An 18305-nucleotide genomic window follows, 5' to 3' on the forward strand; every position below is an offset into this window, starting at 1 on the left:
CAATAGTGGGGGTCAGTAGTGAGGGTCAGTAGTGAGGGTCAGTAGTGGGGGTCAATAGTGAGGGTCAGTAGTGAGGGTCAGTAGTGAGGGTCAGTAGTGAGGGTCAGTAGTGAGGGTCAATAGTGGGGGTCAGTAGTGAGGGTCAGTAGTGAGGGTCAATAGTGGGGGTCAGTAGTGAGGGTCAATAGTGAGGGTCAGTAGTGAGGGTCAGTAGTGAGGGTCAGTAGTGAGGGTCAATAGTGGGGGTCAGTAGTGAGGGTCAGTAGTGAGGGTCAGTAGTGGGGGTCAGTAGTGGGGGTCAGTAGTGAGGGTCAGTAGTGAGGGTCAGTAGTGGGGGTCAGTAGTGAGGGTCAGTAGTGAGGGTCAGTAGTGAGGGTCAGTAGTGGGGGTCAGTAGTGAGGGTCAGTAGTGAGGGTCAATAGTGGGGGTCAGTAGTGAGGGTCAGTAGTGAGGGTCAATAGTGGGGGTCAGTAGTGAGGGTCAATAGTGAGGGTCAGTAGTGAGGGTCAGTAGTGAGGGTCAATAGTGGGGGTCAGTAGTGAGGGTCAGTAGTGAGGGTCAGTAGTGGGGGTCAGTAGTGAGGGTCAGTAGTGGGGGTCAGTAGTGGGGGTCAGTAGTGAGGGTCAGTAGTGAGGGTCAGTAGTGGGGGTCAATAGTGAGGGTCAGTAGTGAGGGTCAGTAGTGGGGGTCAGTAGTGAGGGTCAGTAGTGGGGGTCAGTAGTGGGGGTCAGTAGTGAGGGTCAGTAGTGGGGGTCAGTAGTGAGGGTCAGTAGTGAGGGTCAGTAGTGAGGGTCAGTAGTGGGGGTCAGTAGTGGGGGTCAGTAGTGGGGGTCAGTAGTGGGGGTCAGTAGTGAGGGTCAGTAGTGAGGGTCAGTAGTGGGGGTCAGTAGTGAGGGTCAGTAGTGGGGGTCAGTAGTGGGGGTCAGTAGTGAGGGTCAGTAGTGAGGGTCAGTAGTGAGGGTCAGTAGTGGGGGTCAGTAGTGAGGGTCAGTAGTGGGGGTCAGTAGTGAGGGTCAGTAGTGAGGGTCAGTAGTGAGGGTCAATAGTGGGGGTCAGTAGTGGGGGTCAGTAGTGAGGGTCAGTAGTGAGGGTCAATAGTGGGGGTCAGTAGTGAGGGTCAGTAGTGAGGGTCAGTAGTGAGGGTCAGTAGTGGGGGTCAGTAGTGAGGGTCAGTAGTGGGGGTCAGTAGTGAGGGTCAGTAGTGAGGGTCAGTAGTGAGGGTCAATAGTGGGGGTCAGTAGTGAGGGTCAGTAGTGGGGGTCAGTAGTGGGGGTCAGTAGTGAGGGTCAGTAGTGGGGGTCAGTAGTGAGGGTCAGTAGTGAGGGTCAGTAGTGAGGGTCAATAGTGGGGGTCAGTAGTGAGGGTCAGTAGTGGGGGTCAGTAGTGAGGGTCAGTAGTGGGGGTCAGTAGTGAGGGTCAGTAGTGAGGGTCAGTAGTGAGGGTCAATAGTGGGGGTCAGTAGTGAGGGTCAGTAGTGAGGGTCAGTAGTGAGGGTCAGTAGTGGGGGTCAGTAGTGGGGGTCAGTAGTGGGGGTCAGTAGTGGGGGTCAGTAGTGGGTGGGTTAAAAATGTTGATATTTCTTGAATTGCTGCTAGTAGAAGAACCTCATCAGGCTCACATGCAGTTTCAGTGCAGAGACTGTTGTGGACGGCCTTCCACCCACACAGACAGACAAACACAAAGGCATGAGAACAAAGAGGACTTTGAGTGCAGCATCCAGAGAAGCACCCAGGCACACACCGAGTGTCCATGGAGGTCTTTGTGTCCACGATGGGAGGACGCACACTCTGACACAAAGACGCTCCCTGTCCCTCTGCCACTATTGGAAAGCAGGTTATTTAGTGATTCAAACGCAGCAAGGACTGAACAGGAATATGGAGGAAAGCTGCTCTGCTGCTCTGACTACAACTGATGTGCTGTTTGATTGGTGAAGAGACGCCGGGGGGGGGGGGGGGGGGGGGGGGCGTCCCAGCGTGATCTATCTACAAGCCGTTCAGGTTAAAGCAGGTCTGGCCTTATTCCAGGTAAAGAACAGAAGGGGAAGTTACCTTTGGCTGGTTGCACAGGTACCTGCAGAGTTCACCAATGTACTGGAATATAGTGACTTCATATTTCCTGCAGTCAGTCCAGAACTGGGAGGCTGAGAACTTTTTCTTCAGGATGCAGGTGGCTCCTGTGGAGACAAGCAGACGGTGGCATCATGTAGCTACAGTAGCAGCCCAGAGCTTTCCCTCACTGCTCCTCTATAGACCACCCTACATGTCTGCACAGCATAAACACCACAATGGAAAACTCATTCCATCAGAAAAATGCATTAAAGACCAAAGTCCAACCAAACATCAGTGGATTCTGCATCACTGGACAAACATGTTTTCCTGCTCTGGAGCGACCTCGGCTGTTCCAGCTTTCACCATCAACCTTTACTTCTCATTTCAATCACACCAACTATGGAATAAAAGAGAGAAACAAACAAACTGACCCTGAAGAGGAGCAGGTGTGATCCACCCTGTGCACCAGGACTGGTGAACCTCAGGTTAACCCTCAGGTCATCAAACGTTATAATCAATCATTCAGTTCTGCTGCTCTATCTGATCACCTGTTAGCTGTTAACATTCGCCTCTTTCTAATCATAAAGTCTGGTTCTGGAACATAAACGCACCACCGTCCTGCAGCCACCTCCACCCACCTCCACCCACCTCCATCCAAAGTGCTTCTGCTTTCATCAGTTTGTTGACTGAACCCTGAAGTAGTAACTAGAAGCTAACTGGATTTAGCACGTCCTCACTGACCCGTTGGTTTATCTGGTCAATCCTTTTGGATCAATCAAACCTGGATCTGATGCGTCTGTTTGCTCTAAACATCCTGAGTGATTCTCCAACATGCAGGCAGATTCCGACAGGGACACACAGAGAGCGTCCAGATGGTCTCAGAGCTGCATCAGGTCTGCGCGTGGCGACCAGGCTGCAGACGATGCGTTTAAAAAAGGACAGATGAAGGATTTTAATAGGATAAAAACTACAACGGTGGTGAAACGGTTTCTATCTGGATGAGGAGGAACGCCATGTCCCTCCATCATTGCCTCTCATTAGCATCCTAGCTGTCCCATATCTGGCTCTCTGACCTCTGGTAACCCCTCAGTTGGACCCGATTAGCCAACATGTTCCAGGTGTAGCACGTTTATTAGAGTTTAACGACTGCAGCTGTCAGGACACTGGCCTCGGCTCTGTTTGTCTGGACAGTTTGTACAGCAGGTTCAATGGTGGACGCACGGTGAACCTGTGACGCTCACCAGTATCTGGAACGGCTGTGCTTAAGTATCCACTGATACCCTTCCATAGAAAGGAGGTGAGGGGTCGATGAACCCAGACTGAATGGAACCGACTGGAATGGACCTCCATGGCATCGGCTGATTGTTTTTCTATAAACTATGATAACGGCTTCATGGCGATTCGTAGACAGTGGAACGAGGAAGCGGCTGACTCACGGCTTCTGGGTCCCATTCAGGGATCTATGACCTTCCAGGGGAAAACAGGAATAAAACTCCGATCTGATCCACAGATCCCCAAACTGGAGCAAAATGGCCGATAACGGGAGGCCGGAGCTGGATGACCTCAGGCTGACGAACACAGTCAGTCTTTCCCGCCATCTTGGACTGTGGACATCGGGCCGCAGGCTGATAAACTTCATTATCACTAAATTAGCAGCTTTGGCCAAAAACAGTGAAACATGAACCTTTTCCTGATTAGAAAGCATTTAGCAGCAAAGATAAACTGTTCAACGGCAGAATTGGTATATAAGACATGAAAAGCTCTCTGAATGGATGGACACGTTGGACGGTCCTCAGATTCTGCTTCCTGTCTGACTGCTGAGAGACACCATCACTGTCCATCCTCAGCTCTCTTCATGTAAACAACCAGCTGTTGTCTCTGACCTCCTTCCCTCTGGTTTAGCTGAACTAGCTTAGCGGTTTTCTGGAACACGGTGATCGTGTTGTTTGGTTGCTTCTGTATGGTGGTGAAGGTCAGTGAAGGTCAGTGAAGGTTAGCGAGTGTCAACGAAGGTCAGCGAGGGTCAGCGGCTGCTCCTGATGGGCGCTAGGGGGTGCTGTAGCTATCCCAGGAAATGTAGTCTTACTTCCTGAGGAAGCCATCTCGTATCGTATGGCGACAGTGGCGTTGGATGTAGGAGTTTGCCCTGAAATCGAAGGGTTGACGGTTCAAGCCCCGACTCCGACTTTCAGTGTCCTTGTGTCCTTGGGCAAGACACTTCACCTGCATTGTCTACTGATGGTGGTCAGAGGGTGGCGCCAGTGTACGGCAGCCCCGCTTCTGTCAGTGAGCCCCAGGGCAGCTGTGGCTACAATGTAGCTCACCACCATCAGTGTGTGAGTGAATGGGTGAATGGATGTAGTGTAAAGCGCTTTGGTGAAGATACCTGACTTAAGGCGCTATATAAGTAAAGGACATTTACCGACCATCTCAACCAGGTTCCACTGAGAAGTAATGGAGTAATTATTTAAATTAACTCTGAGTAGATGAAACGGCAGTTGCTCCTTTCCCTGCAGACCATCCAGGGTGAGGAGACCAGATTTCTGAACTCCAGTCTGGGGACATTTCCAGCTCATAGATACATTTCATGAAAATTAAAATAGGAAACAGGAACAGTGATGCTTTCATCAATTTTTACATATTTAAACAACAAAAAGCAACCCTTGTTGATCCAGGAGAACGACTGAACCAGATTAGCTCCTTATAAGGAGATTTCAGTCATTCTGGTTCATTTATTCTGAATTTTTAGATGAGTTTTCAGAGTTCCTTTCTGATTTGGTATTAAATACTGACAGGGTCATCATAGAGGGAGATTTTAACATCCATGCTGACATTGAAGGCGATAGCTTAAGAGCAGCCTTTAATGCTATCTTAGACACTATTGGCTTTGTTCAAAATGTGAATAGTCCCACACATTCTCATCTTCATACTTTGGATCTTGTGCTGACATACGGCATAGAATGTGAAGAAATAACAGTATTTCCTCACAACCCTGTCCTCTCTGACCACTTTCTAATAACCTTCAGGATTACTTTAATAGACTCGTTTAAGTCAATGAGTCGATGCAATCAACTGGTTTTCCTTTGATAGAAATCTTTAAATCAATCTGACTGGATGATCTGGTTGAAATGTAAAGATGTTGAGATGACATGTGTTGTGAATTGGCGTTATATAAATAAACTAAATTGAAATCTAAATTTGATCTGAGTCTATTTCCTCCTGCAGCTGCAGCCAATGGTCTGACTGACTGTTTGGTTTATCTTACATTTTTGCTCCTCATCTTTCGTAAAACAAACACATCAAAGCTCTTTTTTAACCTGAGAACGAAGCAACATTTATCCCAATGATCGGCCCAGTTCAGATCAAATTAACAGATTAACCCCCCCATCACACAGTGCAGCTGAGACCGCTGCTGAATCCAACTTTCCCGTCTGTTTAATGGCGCTGCGCTCTGCTCCTCATCTATACGCTAACAGCTGCTAGCTAGCCTGCTAGCTAACAGCTGCTAACCAGCTAGCTAACAGCTGCTAACAGCTGCTAGCTAACCTGGTAGCTAACAGCTGCTAACCAGCTAGCTAACAGCTGCTATCCTGCTAGCTAATAGCTGTTTCTGCGCGCAGCATGCTAACGCGCCCTTTCTACCGTAATAACTGTCTACATTCAACAGTAAAATCAGGGAGGTCTGGTCACCGTAATCCAGGGTCACTGATTCACCCCCCTGAGCTGCTAAGCTAGCTTCATCTGGACCTCCTGGTGTTCAGAAAAAGTGGGTTCAAAGTCCGTGGACATTGTCCTGGGATCTGAGTCTGCCAGCCTGCAACCATTACAGCTCCATTAACTCCTCTCTGCGGACCTCCTCCTGATGAGGAGAACTCTCTACTAGTTAACAATCTACAGAGTCCACTTTGTTCTCACACGCCTCCCATTAAACGGCCTCCTGAAGTGAACCAGCAGAGGGTCACATAGTTGGCCGATTAATCAGGAGGCTTTGTCTGCAGTCTCCCATCCTGTGTGTCCTGTTTTACCGTAAAGCAAAAACCTGCTGTTGGGCCTCATTGATAACATTTTCTGCTGCTGAATATGAGGCCTTTAAAGTTTAAACACTAATCTTCGCAGATCCTTTCTTTTTGTCGCAGCGTTGGGCTCCACTGAGTTATTTGTGGCATCAACTCGTTGTTCTGACTCAGGCTGCTGCCATGATGCCAAACCAGGAGTCCAGAGTCTTTGACGCTCTTCTAGCCCAGGAGTCACCAATTAAAACTCATCAGGGTCCCAATAAAGAAAATCATCAACCAGTAAAGGTCCAGAGACATTTTTAATTAGAATCTGTTACTTTAAACAGAATTTAACACTGAAATAAAACAAGGTTTCCAATGGATCTGTGTTATATATTGACTTTTTAAATAAAAAATATAAAAAAATATATACAATTTTTGAGGTAGAGAACAACAATCGTTCAGTTTGGTTTATAGACATTTTCCTGATTCCCATATTTTCTCAAACCCCTGAACTGATGGTTTGTTATTGTCTTTCTTTTTTCTGTCTTAATGTTGGCAGTGGGCTTTAGGCTGCCCTGCAAGGCTTTAAACCTGGGTTTAACCGGAGACTAAGCCATTCTCAAGCACATATCAAGGAGCTCATTTTGAGCCTGGATCCAGATTTATTGGTGATTCTGTTCATGGTGGAGAATCCTGCTTCACAGCAGCAGGTTGAGCCAAACATCCTCTAAATGTGCAGGGTCATCTTTGAGCACGCCATTTCACTTTTCTTTCACCAGTTCACCGCAGTTCTTCCAGCAGTCCACACTTTCTCTGCTCTCTTTTTCTCATGGTCTTCTCCTTCTTTCCCATCGCCCGGCTTGCCACAGGTTTGCCTGCTGTGTCTAAAAGTAGCAGCAGCAGCAACCCAGACTGACAGCTCATTGGCTCATTTGGATCACGTGCAGCCTGGAGCCGGACGCTCCCCAGGGCTTTACCGTATTAACAGGAGAAGAGGAGCAAGTGAAGTTAGACACTGCCGTCGGACAACATGCTGTAGTTTATAAATGTTTTAAACCGGTTTGGGTCCGGATTAGCCAGCAGGTGGATCCGGATCCAGACCGTGGTCTGCTGACCCGTGACCTCTGGTCTAGACTGTCATCAAATCATCTCAGAACTTAGAGCTTAGAAGTAGAAGAAGGAAAGTTTCTGTAAAGAGGCTGAAATATTGGCGCCTCCTGTGGTCAGAGGACACTAAAGTTTAGGCTTTCAGCCACTAAGGGAAGCGTCATGTCAGCAGAAATGGCCTGAACACGCAGGACAGGATTTAGTGTCTGATCCAACAGAAAAATCACAGAAACAAACGGCTCTGATCAGAGCTGCTGTGAGAACGGATCTGTTATAGTCGCAGCTACGCAGCAATATGGCAGCAGCACCATGGAGAGACCGTGGAGTCAGCAGGTGAGGGACGATGAGGGACGGCGGTGAGGGACGATGAGGGCGGCGGTGAGGGACGATGAGGGCGGCGGTGAGGGACGATGAGGGCGGCGGTGAGGGACGATGAGGGCGGCGGTGAGGGACGATGAGAGCGGCGGTGAGGGACGATGAGGGCGGCGGTGAGGGACGATGAGGGCGGCGGTGAGGGACGATGAGGGCGGCGGTGAGGGACGATGAGGGCGGCGGTGAGGGACGATGAGGGCGGCGGTGAGGGACGATGAGGGCGGCGGTGAGGGACGATGAGGGCGGCGGTGAGGGACGATGAGGGCGGCGGTGAGGGACGATGAGGGCGGCGGTGAGGGACGATGAGGGCGGCGGTGAGGGACGATGAGGGCGGCGGTGAGGGACGATGAGGGCGGCGGTGAGGGACGATGAGGGCGGCGGTGAGGGACGATGAGGGCGGCGGTGAGGGACGATGAGGGCGGCGGTGAGGGACGATGAGGGCGGCGGTGAGGGACGATGAGGGCGGCGGTGAGGGACAATGAGGGCGGCGGTGAGGGACGATGAGGGCGGCGGTGAGGGACGATGAGGGCGGCGGTGAGGGACGATGAGGGCGGCGGTGAGGGACGATGAGGGCGGCGGTGAGGGACGATGAGGGCGGCGGTGAGGGACGATGAGGGCGGCGGTGAGGGACAATGAGGGCGGCGGTGAGGGACGATGAGGGCGGCGGTGAGGGACGATGAGGGCGGCGGTGAGGGACGATGAGGGCGGCGGTGAGGGACGATGAGGGCGGCGGTGAGGGACGATGAGGGCGGCGGTGAGGGACGATGAGGGCGGCGGTGAGGGACGATGAGGGCGGCGGTGAGGGACGATGAGGGCGGCGGTGAGGGACGATGAGGGCGGCGGTGAGGGACGATGAGGGCGGCGGTGAGGGACGATGAGGGCGGCGGTGAGGGACGACGAGGGCGGCGGTGAGGGACGACGAGGGCGGCGGTGAGGGACGACGAGGGCGGCGGTGAGGGACGACGAGGGCGGCGGTGAGGGACGACGAGGGCGGCGGTGAGGGACGATGAGAGCGGCGGTGAGGGACGATGAGGGCGGCGGTGAGGGACGATGAGAGCGGCGGTGAGGGACGATGAGGGCGGCGGTGAGGGACGATGAGGGCGGCGGTGAGGGACGATGAGGGCAGCGGTGAGGGACGATGAGGGCGGCAGTGAGGGACGATGAGGGCGGCGGTGAGGGACGATGAGGGCAGCGGTGAGGGACGATGAGGGCGGCAGTGAGGGACGATGAGGGCGGCGGTGAGGGACGATGAGGGCGGCGGTGAGGGACGATGAGATGAACCACTCTGTATTTTTCTTAAACCAAACTCTGGCACAGAACCAGAGCAGGAATCTTTTAATGAAAACTAAGTTTTCTAAACCTGAAATCAGGGAAACTGAGTTTTCTGTTTCACAGAGAGTTTCCTCATCCTCTGATCGTGTTGCCATGGTAACATTGCGTGGGTCCTGTGGAGTAAACCTACCTAGCTCTATGGTTCCTCCGATCCCGATGAGCGACGCGGCGCTGTGGTAGAGCGGCAGCGGGATGTAGATCACGTCCCTCTCAGTCGCTCCGAAGGCCCAGAAGCCCCCAGCTGCCTTCAGGCTCTGCAGGTGAGTGATGACCGCAGCCTTTGGGAGACCTGAGGAGACATTTCAGGACATTATGGACAGAAGACACATTTTAAGGACATTATGGACAGAGGAGACGTTTCAGGACATTATGGACAGAAGAGACGTTTCAGGACATTATGGACAGAGGAGACATTTCAGGACATTATGGACAGAGGAGACGTTTCAGGACATTATGGACAGAGGAGACGTTTGTGGACATTATGGACAGAGGAGACGTTTCAGGACATTATGGACAGAGGAGACATTTCAGGACATTATGGACAGAGGAGACGTTTCAGGACATTATGGACAGAAGAGACGTTTCAGGACATTATGGACAGAGGAGACATTTCAGGACATTATGGACAGAGGAGACGTTTCAGGACATTATGGACAGAAGAGACGATTCAGGACATTATGGACAGTGGAGACGTTTCAGGACATTATGGACAGAAGAGACGTTTCAGGACATTATGGACAGAGGAGACATTTCAGGACATTATGGACAGAGGAGACGTTTCAGGACATTATGGACAGAGGAGACGTTTGTGGACATTATGGACAGAAGAGACGTTTCAGGACATTATGGACAGAGGAGATGTTTGTGGACATTATGGACAGAAGAGACGTTTCAGGACATTATGGACAGAGGAGACGTTTGTGGACATTATGGACAGAAGAGACGTTTCAGGACATTATGGACAGAAGAGACGTTTCAGGACATTATGGACAGAGGAGACGTTTGTGGACATTATGGACAGAGGAGACGTTTGTGGACATTATGGACAGAAGAGACGATTCAGGACATTATGGACAGTGGAGACGTTTCAGGACATTATGGACAGAGGAGACGTTTCAGGACATTATGGACAGAGGAGACGTTTCAGGACATTATGGACAGGAGACGTTTGAGGACATTATGGACAGAGGAGATGTTTGTGGACATTATGGACAGAGGAGACGTTTTAAGGACATTATGGACAGGAGACGTTTGAGGACATTACGGACAGAGGAGACGTTTCAGGACATTACGGACAGAGGAGACGTTTCAGGACATTACGGACAGAGGAGACGTTTGAGGACATTACGGACAGAGGAGACGTTTCAGGACATTACGGACAGAGGAGACGTTTTAAGGACATTACGGACAGAGGAGACGTTTCAGGACATTACGGACAGAGGAGACGTTTTAAGGACATTATGGACAGAGGAGACGTTTTAAGGACATTATGGACAGAGGAGACGTTTGAGGACATTATGGACAGAGGAGACGTTTGAGGACATTATGGACAGAGGAGACGTTTTAAGCACATTACGGACAGAGGAGACGTTTCAGGACATTATGGACAGAGGAGACGTTTCAGGACATTATGGACAGAGGAGACGTTTCAGGACACTATGGACAGGAGACGTTTCAGGACACTATGGACAGGAGACGTTTCAGGACATTATGGACAGGAGACGTTTAAGGACATTATGGACAGAGGAGACCTAGTCAGTCAGTGTGACTCTTGGCATCAGGAGGACCAGCGGTTCTTCTCCTTCAGCATAATGAGGACCTTTGAATGAGGCCTCTTCCTCAGAGGAACCAGAGGGTCATTATGGATCGTTTATCATCAACTCAACAAACGGCCATCTTTCCTGGGGTTCCTGGTTTCAGACTCACCGGTGGTTCCAGAGGTGAAGATGTAGAGGGTGGGGGTTTTCAGGGAGCTGGCGGCGCGCAGGTCGGCCGGTACCGGCTGATCGGACGCTGCCGCTATCCTGTCCGGCAGAGTGTGCACCTGTGGATGCTCACAGTGGCTCCTCATGGTCCACACCTGGATGTTGTTCTCCAGAAGGCTCGGCAGGACCCCGTCCAGACATTCCAGTAAATCTGCAACACAGGGAGCAGAGCGGAGGAACTTCAGGCGACCATGAAGGTTCATCATCATCATGTAGGAGCATGGCGCCCCCTCACCGCTTGGTTCAGCTCAGATCCAACATCTGTGTCACAAACTGAGGGGAAGTTTGAACCAAACATGGCGTCTGAGTCAGAACCAAGACTTCATGAGGGAACCCCATCTGGATCCTGATGGCATGGAATCAGATTCCCTGGATCCTTCCGACATGTTGAAGAACTTCAGGTTCTGGCTTAAGAAATAGTTCTAATACCAGTGATCCAATCGGATCAAAAAAACAACCGTTTTTTAAGCTTAATGTCAGCCCTTAACCCAGAGATATGGGATCTAACCGGAACGACGGCTGCTTTCCAACTGGAACGACAGCTGGTCCCGAACGGAACGACGGCTGGTCTGGACTGGAACGACGGCTGGTACCGAATGCAACGACGGCTGCTTCCGACCGGAACGACGGCTTGTCCCGAATGGAACGACGGCTGGTTTGGACTGGAACAACGGCTGGTCCCGAATGGAACGACGGCTGGGTCCGAATGGAACGACAGCTGGTTTGGACTGGAACGACGGCTGGTCCCGACCGGAACGACGGCTGGTCCCGACCGGAACGACGGCTGGTCCCGAATGGAATGACGAATGGTCCCGACCGGAACGACGGCTGGTCCCGACCGGAACGACGGCTGGTCTGGACTGGAACGATGGCTGGTCCCGAATGGAACGACGGCTGGTCTGGACTGGAACGATGGCTGGTCCCGAATGGAACGACGGCTGGCACCGAATGCAACGACGGCTGGTCCCGAGTGGAACGAAGGCTGCTTCCGACCGGAACGACGGCTGGACCCGAATGGAACGACGGCTGGTTTGGACTGGAATGACGGCTAGTCCCGAATGGAACGACGGCTGGTTTGGACTGGAATGACGGCTAGTCCCGAATGGAACGACGGCTGGTCTGGACTGGAACGACGGCTGGTCCCGAATGGAACGACGGCTGGTCCCGAATGGAACGACGGCTGGTCCCGACCGGAACGACAGCTGGTCCCGAACGGAACGACGGCTGGACCCGACTGGAACGACGGCTGGTACCGAATGCAACGACGGCTGCTTCCGACCGGAACGACGGCTTGTCCCGAATGGAACGACGGCTGGTTTGGACTGGAACAACGGCTGGTCCCGAATGGAACGACGGCTGGGTCCGAATGGAACGACAGCTGGTTTGGACTGGAACGACGGCTGGTCCCGACCGGAACGACGGCTGGTCCCGACCGGAACGACGGCTGGTCCCGAATGGAATGACGAATGGTCCCGACCGGAACGACGGCTGGTCCCGACCGGAACGACGGCTGGTCTGGACTGGAACGATGGCTGGTCCCGAATGGAACGACGGCTGGTCTGGACTGGAACGATGGCTGGTCCCGAATGGAACGACGGCTGGCACCGAATGCAACGACGGCTGGTCCCGAGTGGAACGAAGGCTGCTTCCGACCGGAACGACGGCTGGACCCGAATGGAACGACGGCTGGTTTGGACTGGAATGACGGCTAGTCCCGAATGGAACGACGGCTGGTTTGGAGTGGAATGACGGCTAGTCCCGAATGGAACGACGGCTGGTCTGGACTGGAACGACGGCTGGTCCCGAATGGAACGACGGCTGGTCCCGAATGGAACGACGGCTGGTCCCGACCGGAACGACGGCTGGTCCCGAATGGAACGACGGCTGGTCCCGACCGGAACGACGGCTGGTCCCGACCGGAACGACGGCTGGTCCCGAATGGAACGACGGCTGGTCCCGAATGGAACGACGGCTGGTCCCGACCGGAACGACGGCTGGTCTGGACTGGAATGACGGCTGGTCCCGAATGGAACGACGGCTGGTCTGGACTGGAACGACGGCTGGTCCCGACCGGAACGACGGCTGGTCCCGACCGGAACGACGGCTGGTCCCGACCGGAACGACGGCTGGTCCCGACCGGAACGACGGCTGGTCCCGACCGGAACGACGGCTGGTCCCGACCGGAACGACGGCTGGTCTGGACTGGAATGACGGCTGGTCCCGAATGGAACGACGGCTGGTCTGGACTGGAATGACGGCTGGTCCCGACCGGAACGACGGCTGGCACCGAATGCAACGACGGCTGGTCCCGAATGGAACGAAGGCTGCTTCCGACCGGAACGACGGCTGGACCCGAATGGAACGACGGCTGGTTTGGACTGGAATGACGGCTAGTCCCGAATGGAACGACGGCTGGTTTGGACTGGAACGACGGCTGGTCCCGAATGGAACGACGGCTGGTCCCGAATGGAACGACGGCTGGATCCGAATGTAACGACGGCTGGTTTGGACTGGAACCGGACTTTCATTCCAAAGAGGAAGTGATTAGAAACAGAAGACCAACGCTGGAGCTAAAAGGTTCAGACTGTGCAGACAGTGAGGAATGGATGGATGCTAATCTGCTGGACAGCTTTTTGGCCCAGAAGGATCTGCTACAGACTGTTCCTGGGGACAAAGTTCCTCCGACGGTGCTCACTGCACCGCCGGTCACCACAGCGTCCTTCTCTGCGCGGAAAAGACTGAAAACAATCAGAATAAAGACCGATTCAGGATGACTTTCCTTCCTGGTCATCATCTCCATTTAGGCAGAGAGACTTTAAAACTGAAGGAATATAAGGACTTTTTTTGCAGAGTGCAAAAGCTTAGCTTATTCCCCTTCACAGGTTGATGATTTTGTTGATGGGGTTGCTAGTTCTCTGCGTACTGCCTTAGACAACGCAGCTCCTTTGAAAATGAAAACCGTTAAAAATAGAAAGCTTGCTCCTTGGTCTAATGCAGAGCTGCGTACTTTGAAGCAAAATGCTAGGAAACTGGAGAGAAAATATCGCTCCACAGGCCTGCAGGAGTCCTTCCTAGTCTGGAGAAATGGTTTACTGCTGTATAAGAGGACCCTTTGTAAAGCAAGAGCAGCATACTTTTCCTCATTAATAGAGGAGAATGAGAATAATCCTAGATTTCTTTTTAATACAGTTGTCAATCTCACCCAGAGCCATAGCTCTGTTGAACTGTCCATTCCACCTGCTGCTAGCAGCAATGATTTTATGGGATTCTTTATAAATAAGATTGATCTTATTTTTAATAAGATCATAAGCACTCCTCTATCCGCGATTGTACCTGAGGTAGTCATGGAATCTGAACCGGGTTTAGACTGCTTTGATCCAGTTGAACTTTCAGAGTTAGCAAAATTATTGTCTTCATCTAAGCCTTCAACTTGTATGTTAGATCCAGTTCCAACCAGGTTATTTAAGGAGGTATTCCCTTTGATCTCCTCCTCCATTTTAGATGTGATTAATCTATCTCTGTTACAGGGATATGTACCAAAGGCTTTTAAGGTTGCTGTAATTAAACCTCTGCTTAAGAAACCGTCTCTTGACCCAGATGACTTGGTCAATTATAGACCTATATCCAATCTTCCCTTTTTATCTAAAATTCTTGAGAAAGTAGTTGCCAAACAAGTGTGCGATCACTTCCACCATAATGAACTTTTTGAAGAGTTTCAGTCTGGCTTTAGAGCTCATCATAGCACTGAAACAGCTCTGGTGAAAGTCACTAATGATATTCTCATGGCCTCAGATAATGGACTTGTATCTGTGCTCGTCCTGTTGGATCTTAGTGCTGCATTTGATACAGTTGACCATAATATTCTTTTAGAAAGACTTGAATATTTTGTTGGAATTAAAGGAACAGCTCTAGACTGGTTTAAATCTGATCTATCTGATCAATTTCAGTTTGTTCATGTTAATGATAGATCTAGTGAGGCAGTCGTGGGTGAGTGGGTGAGTGGGTGGGTGAGTGGGTGAGTGGGTGAGTGGGTGAGTAGAGGCAGTCGTGGGTGAGCGGTTAGGGTGTCAGACTTGGATCCCAAAGGTTACCGGTTCGACTCCCGACCCGCCAGGTTGGTGGGGGGAGTAATTAACCAGCGCTCTCCCCCATCCTCCTCCATGACTGAGGTACCCTGAGCATGGTACCGTCCTGCCACACTGCTCCCTTGGGGCGCCATTGAGGGCTGCCCCCTTGCACGGGTGAGGCATAAATGCAATTTCATGGTGTGCAGTGTTCACTTGTGTGCGCTGTGTCACAATGACAATGGGAGTTGGAGGAGTTTCCCAAAGGGCTTTCAATAATCAATTCAATAATCTTCAACACGCTCAAAGGTTACCTGTGGAGTACCACAGGGATCAGTGCTAGGACCAATTCTCTTTACTTTATACATGCTCCCAATTGGTAGAGTTATTAGACAGCATGGGATTAATTTCCACTGTTATGCTGACGATACTCAGCTATATCTGTCTATAATCCAGATGAAGCTAACCCATTACATAGATTACAGGCATGTCTGAAGACAGAAAAACCTGGATGACTCTTAACTTTCTGCTTCTGAATGCAGACAAAACAGAAGTTATAGTCTTTGGACCAGAGTCTCTGAAAAAGAAGCTGATTAGCCAGTCACTTCATTTGGATGGGATTAAACTGATTTCAGATAATAAAGTAAAAAATCTTGGTGTTATTTTTGATCAGGACCTGTCATTTAAATCCCAGATCAAAGAGGTTTCTAGAATATCCTTCTTTCATCTGAGGAATATTGCAAAAATTAGAAATATCCTGTCCAGGGGTGATGCTGAGAAACTAGTCCATGCATCTGTTACTTCAAGGCTGGACTATTGTAATTCTTTACTATCAGGAAGTCCACAAACTGTAGTTAAAAGCCTTCAGCTGATCCAAAATGCTGCAGCCAGAGTTCTGATGAAAATGAAAAAGAGAGATCATATCTCTCCTATCCTGGCTTCTCTTCATTGGCTTCCTGTTAAATCCAGAATAGAATTTAAAATCCTCCTTCTCACATATAAAGCCTTAAATGGCCAAGCTCCATCTGATATCAGAGATCTGATTGTTCCTTATGTTCCTAACAGAGCACTTCGCTCTCAATCTGCAGGTTTAAAGTAGAATGGGAGGCAGATCTTTTAGTTATCAGGCTCCTCTCCTGTGGAACCAACTACCAGTTTTAGTCCGTGAGGCAGACACCCTGTCTACTTTTAAGGCTAGGCTTAAAACTTTCATTTTTGATAAAGCTTCTAGTTAGAGTGGCTCAGGTTATCCTGATCTATCTCTATAGTTCTGCTGCTATAGGCTTAGACTGCTGGAGGACATAGGGACCCCTTTTTCATCATTCTGCTTCATTCTATCTCTATTCTCCCACTCTGCAGAATCTGTTAGTTCAATCTCTAACGTTCTGCTCTCTCTGCTTTTTCTCATAGTAGCTTCATCTGGTCTGTTCCTGTTTGGCTGTGACTCCATCCTGGAGAGAAATATCAGCTGTGCTGCTGCCATCAACACCTTTGTTTCTAGATGTTGGAGCTTGGCCTGTTTTCCAGTGTAGTCCTGTTTCTCTGACTGTGACTAACTGGATGTGCTCTCTTCATCCTCTGACATGGGAGCTGGCTCGGAGCTCGTCTGCCTGGCTGTGTGTTTCCTGGACGGGGCCGCCTGTGGAGCTGGTTGACAGTTGCCTTTTTTATCTATGATTCTTTTTCTATGTCTGCTTCTGTCTCCTTGAACCCCAGTGGGCCTCAGCAGATGGCCGCTCACACTGAGCCTGGTTCTGCTGGAGGTTTCTTCCTGTTCAAAGGGAGTTTTTCCTCTCCACTGTCGCTACAAGCATGCTTAGTGTGAGGGATTGCTGAAGAGTCAATGAGTCGATGCAATCAGCTGGTTTTCCTTAGACAGAAAACTTTGAATCAATCTGACTGGATGATCTGGTGAACTGGAAAGTGACCTGAGATGACATGATGTGAATTGGCGCTATAGATATAAACTGAATAGAACTGAACAGAACAGATCTAAGATGACAGATCTCAGCCAGTGTCAGTGGTGGTGGTCAGCAGGTGCGGCAGCGGTTCTGCTGCACCAACAGGACCTTTTCAGTGGCAGGCATGGAGGCTCCCCGCAGCGCGCGCTGGTACCGATCCAAACTGGACTGGGAGGAAAAACCAGCCGCGCCTGTCGGGCCTCCATGACTCACACTGCGCATGCGCGACGAGTCGGCCACAGTAAAGAGTTTTAGAATAAAGTTTGGTTTTAGATCAACCTGATGATGATGATGATGGAGGTGAGGAAGGGCCCTACCTGAGCCGATGAGCAGAGTTCGGGCCCCGCAGCAGTCGAAGCAGTGCAGCAGAGACTTCTTGGACCTGATGTTGATGTTGAGGAAAGCCACCGAACATCCGAGCTTAGCCAAGCCGAACCAGGCGCTCACAAAGTCCGCTTCGTTGCTCATGAACAGCGCCACGCAGGAGCCCCTCTGGGGGCCCCGCTGCTGCTGCAGGAACGCGTTGGCCAGCCTGTTGCTGCGCAGGTCCACGTCCCGGTAGCTGTGGACCGAGCCTTCACAGATGATGAACGGCTTATCGGGGATCCGCTGCGCCTGGTCCACGAACCGGTCCAGAACCGTCTGGACCCGGGCCGTCAGCTTGAAGAGCTCCAGCCTCGCGCCGTAGCGGATCACCTTGGAGAGGAAGAGCAGATCCTTCCAGAAGAACGGGAAGCAGGACCTCTGGAGAACATGAGCGACCAGGAGGCCTGCTGCCAGGGACCAGAACCAGGACCAGGACCAGAACCAGAACCGGGACCAGTCCATGTCTGCGGCTGACTGCCGCCACCCGTCACTGTCAGTTTCATAAACACGCTCCCTGGGTGACGTAAGGAGCCGTCAGGTGAGGCAGTACTGGACCGGAAATGAGCCAGAGTCCTTTCAGAATAAAGTTCCCCTGGTCCCGGACTCCTCAGAACCAGAACCTTCTACCCATCAGCCAGAGCAGAAGCAGACAAACCAGTGAGACCATGACCCAGTTCCTCCTGCAGCAGGTCCATCTGCTGGAAGGTTCTGCTTCAAAGTTCTACTAGAAGGTTCTGATCCTGTTTATATTCCATCAGTTTTATTTTGAAGGGACGCGTTTCGGTTTCCTTTGGAGCCACTCAGACCGTGGGCTTGACCCACTCAGGAAGTGAAGTCATGTGACGCTTGTTGTTGAGTAGGAGGGGCTTTCTCACTACGCCCCGCCCCCGTTACACAAACCCATTCACATAGAGCAGCGACTGTTTCCTCATTGGCTGCTTCCTCACTACAGAGGGCTGTGATTGGTTGGTTCTGATGGGCGGGGTTTGGCTCAGAAAGGCTTTTTAATTTGCTGTAAAAATGTCTCAGTGAGCAAATGAGGCACCAGGAGCAGAAGGCTGCAGCTTTACAG

The 18305-nt window shown here is 51.3% G+C and overlaps 1 protein-coding gene across 1 annotated transcript in view; it reads right to left on the minus strand.

The window, feature by feature from the left end:
- The window catches only part of slc27a6 (solute carrier family 27 member 6), a 31145-nt gene extending 13392 nt beyond the window's left edge, over positions 1 to 17753 (minus strand). The window contains exons 1-4 of the mRNA XM_038270868.1: positions 17185 to 17753; positions 10784 to 10993; positions 8988 to 9146; positions 2049 to 2173 (exon numbers count right to left, since the gene is read on the minus strand). Coding sequence (XP_038126796.1) covers positions 2049 to 2173; positions 8988 to 9146; positions 10784 to 10993; positions 17185 to 17695 — 1005 coding nt within the window. The 5' untranslated portion in view covers positions 17696 to 17753. The remainder of the gene's footprint in view (positions 1 to 2048; positions 2174 to 8987; positions 9147 to 10783; positions 10994 to 17184) is intronic.
- Positions 17754 to 18305: the final 552 nt, after the last annotated feature.

Source organism: Cyprinodon tularosa, unplaced genomic scaffold, assembly GCF_016077235.1.
Source record: "Cyprinodon tularosa strain WSP-4 unplaced genomic scaffold, ASM1607723v1 ctg780, whole genome shotgun sequence".
NCBI lineage: Eukaryota > Metazoa > Chordata > Actinopteri > Cyprinodontiformes > Cyprinodontidae > Cyprinodon > Cyprinodon tularosa.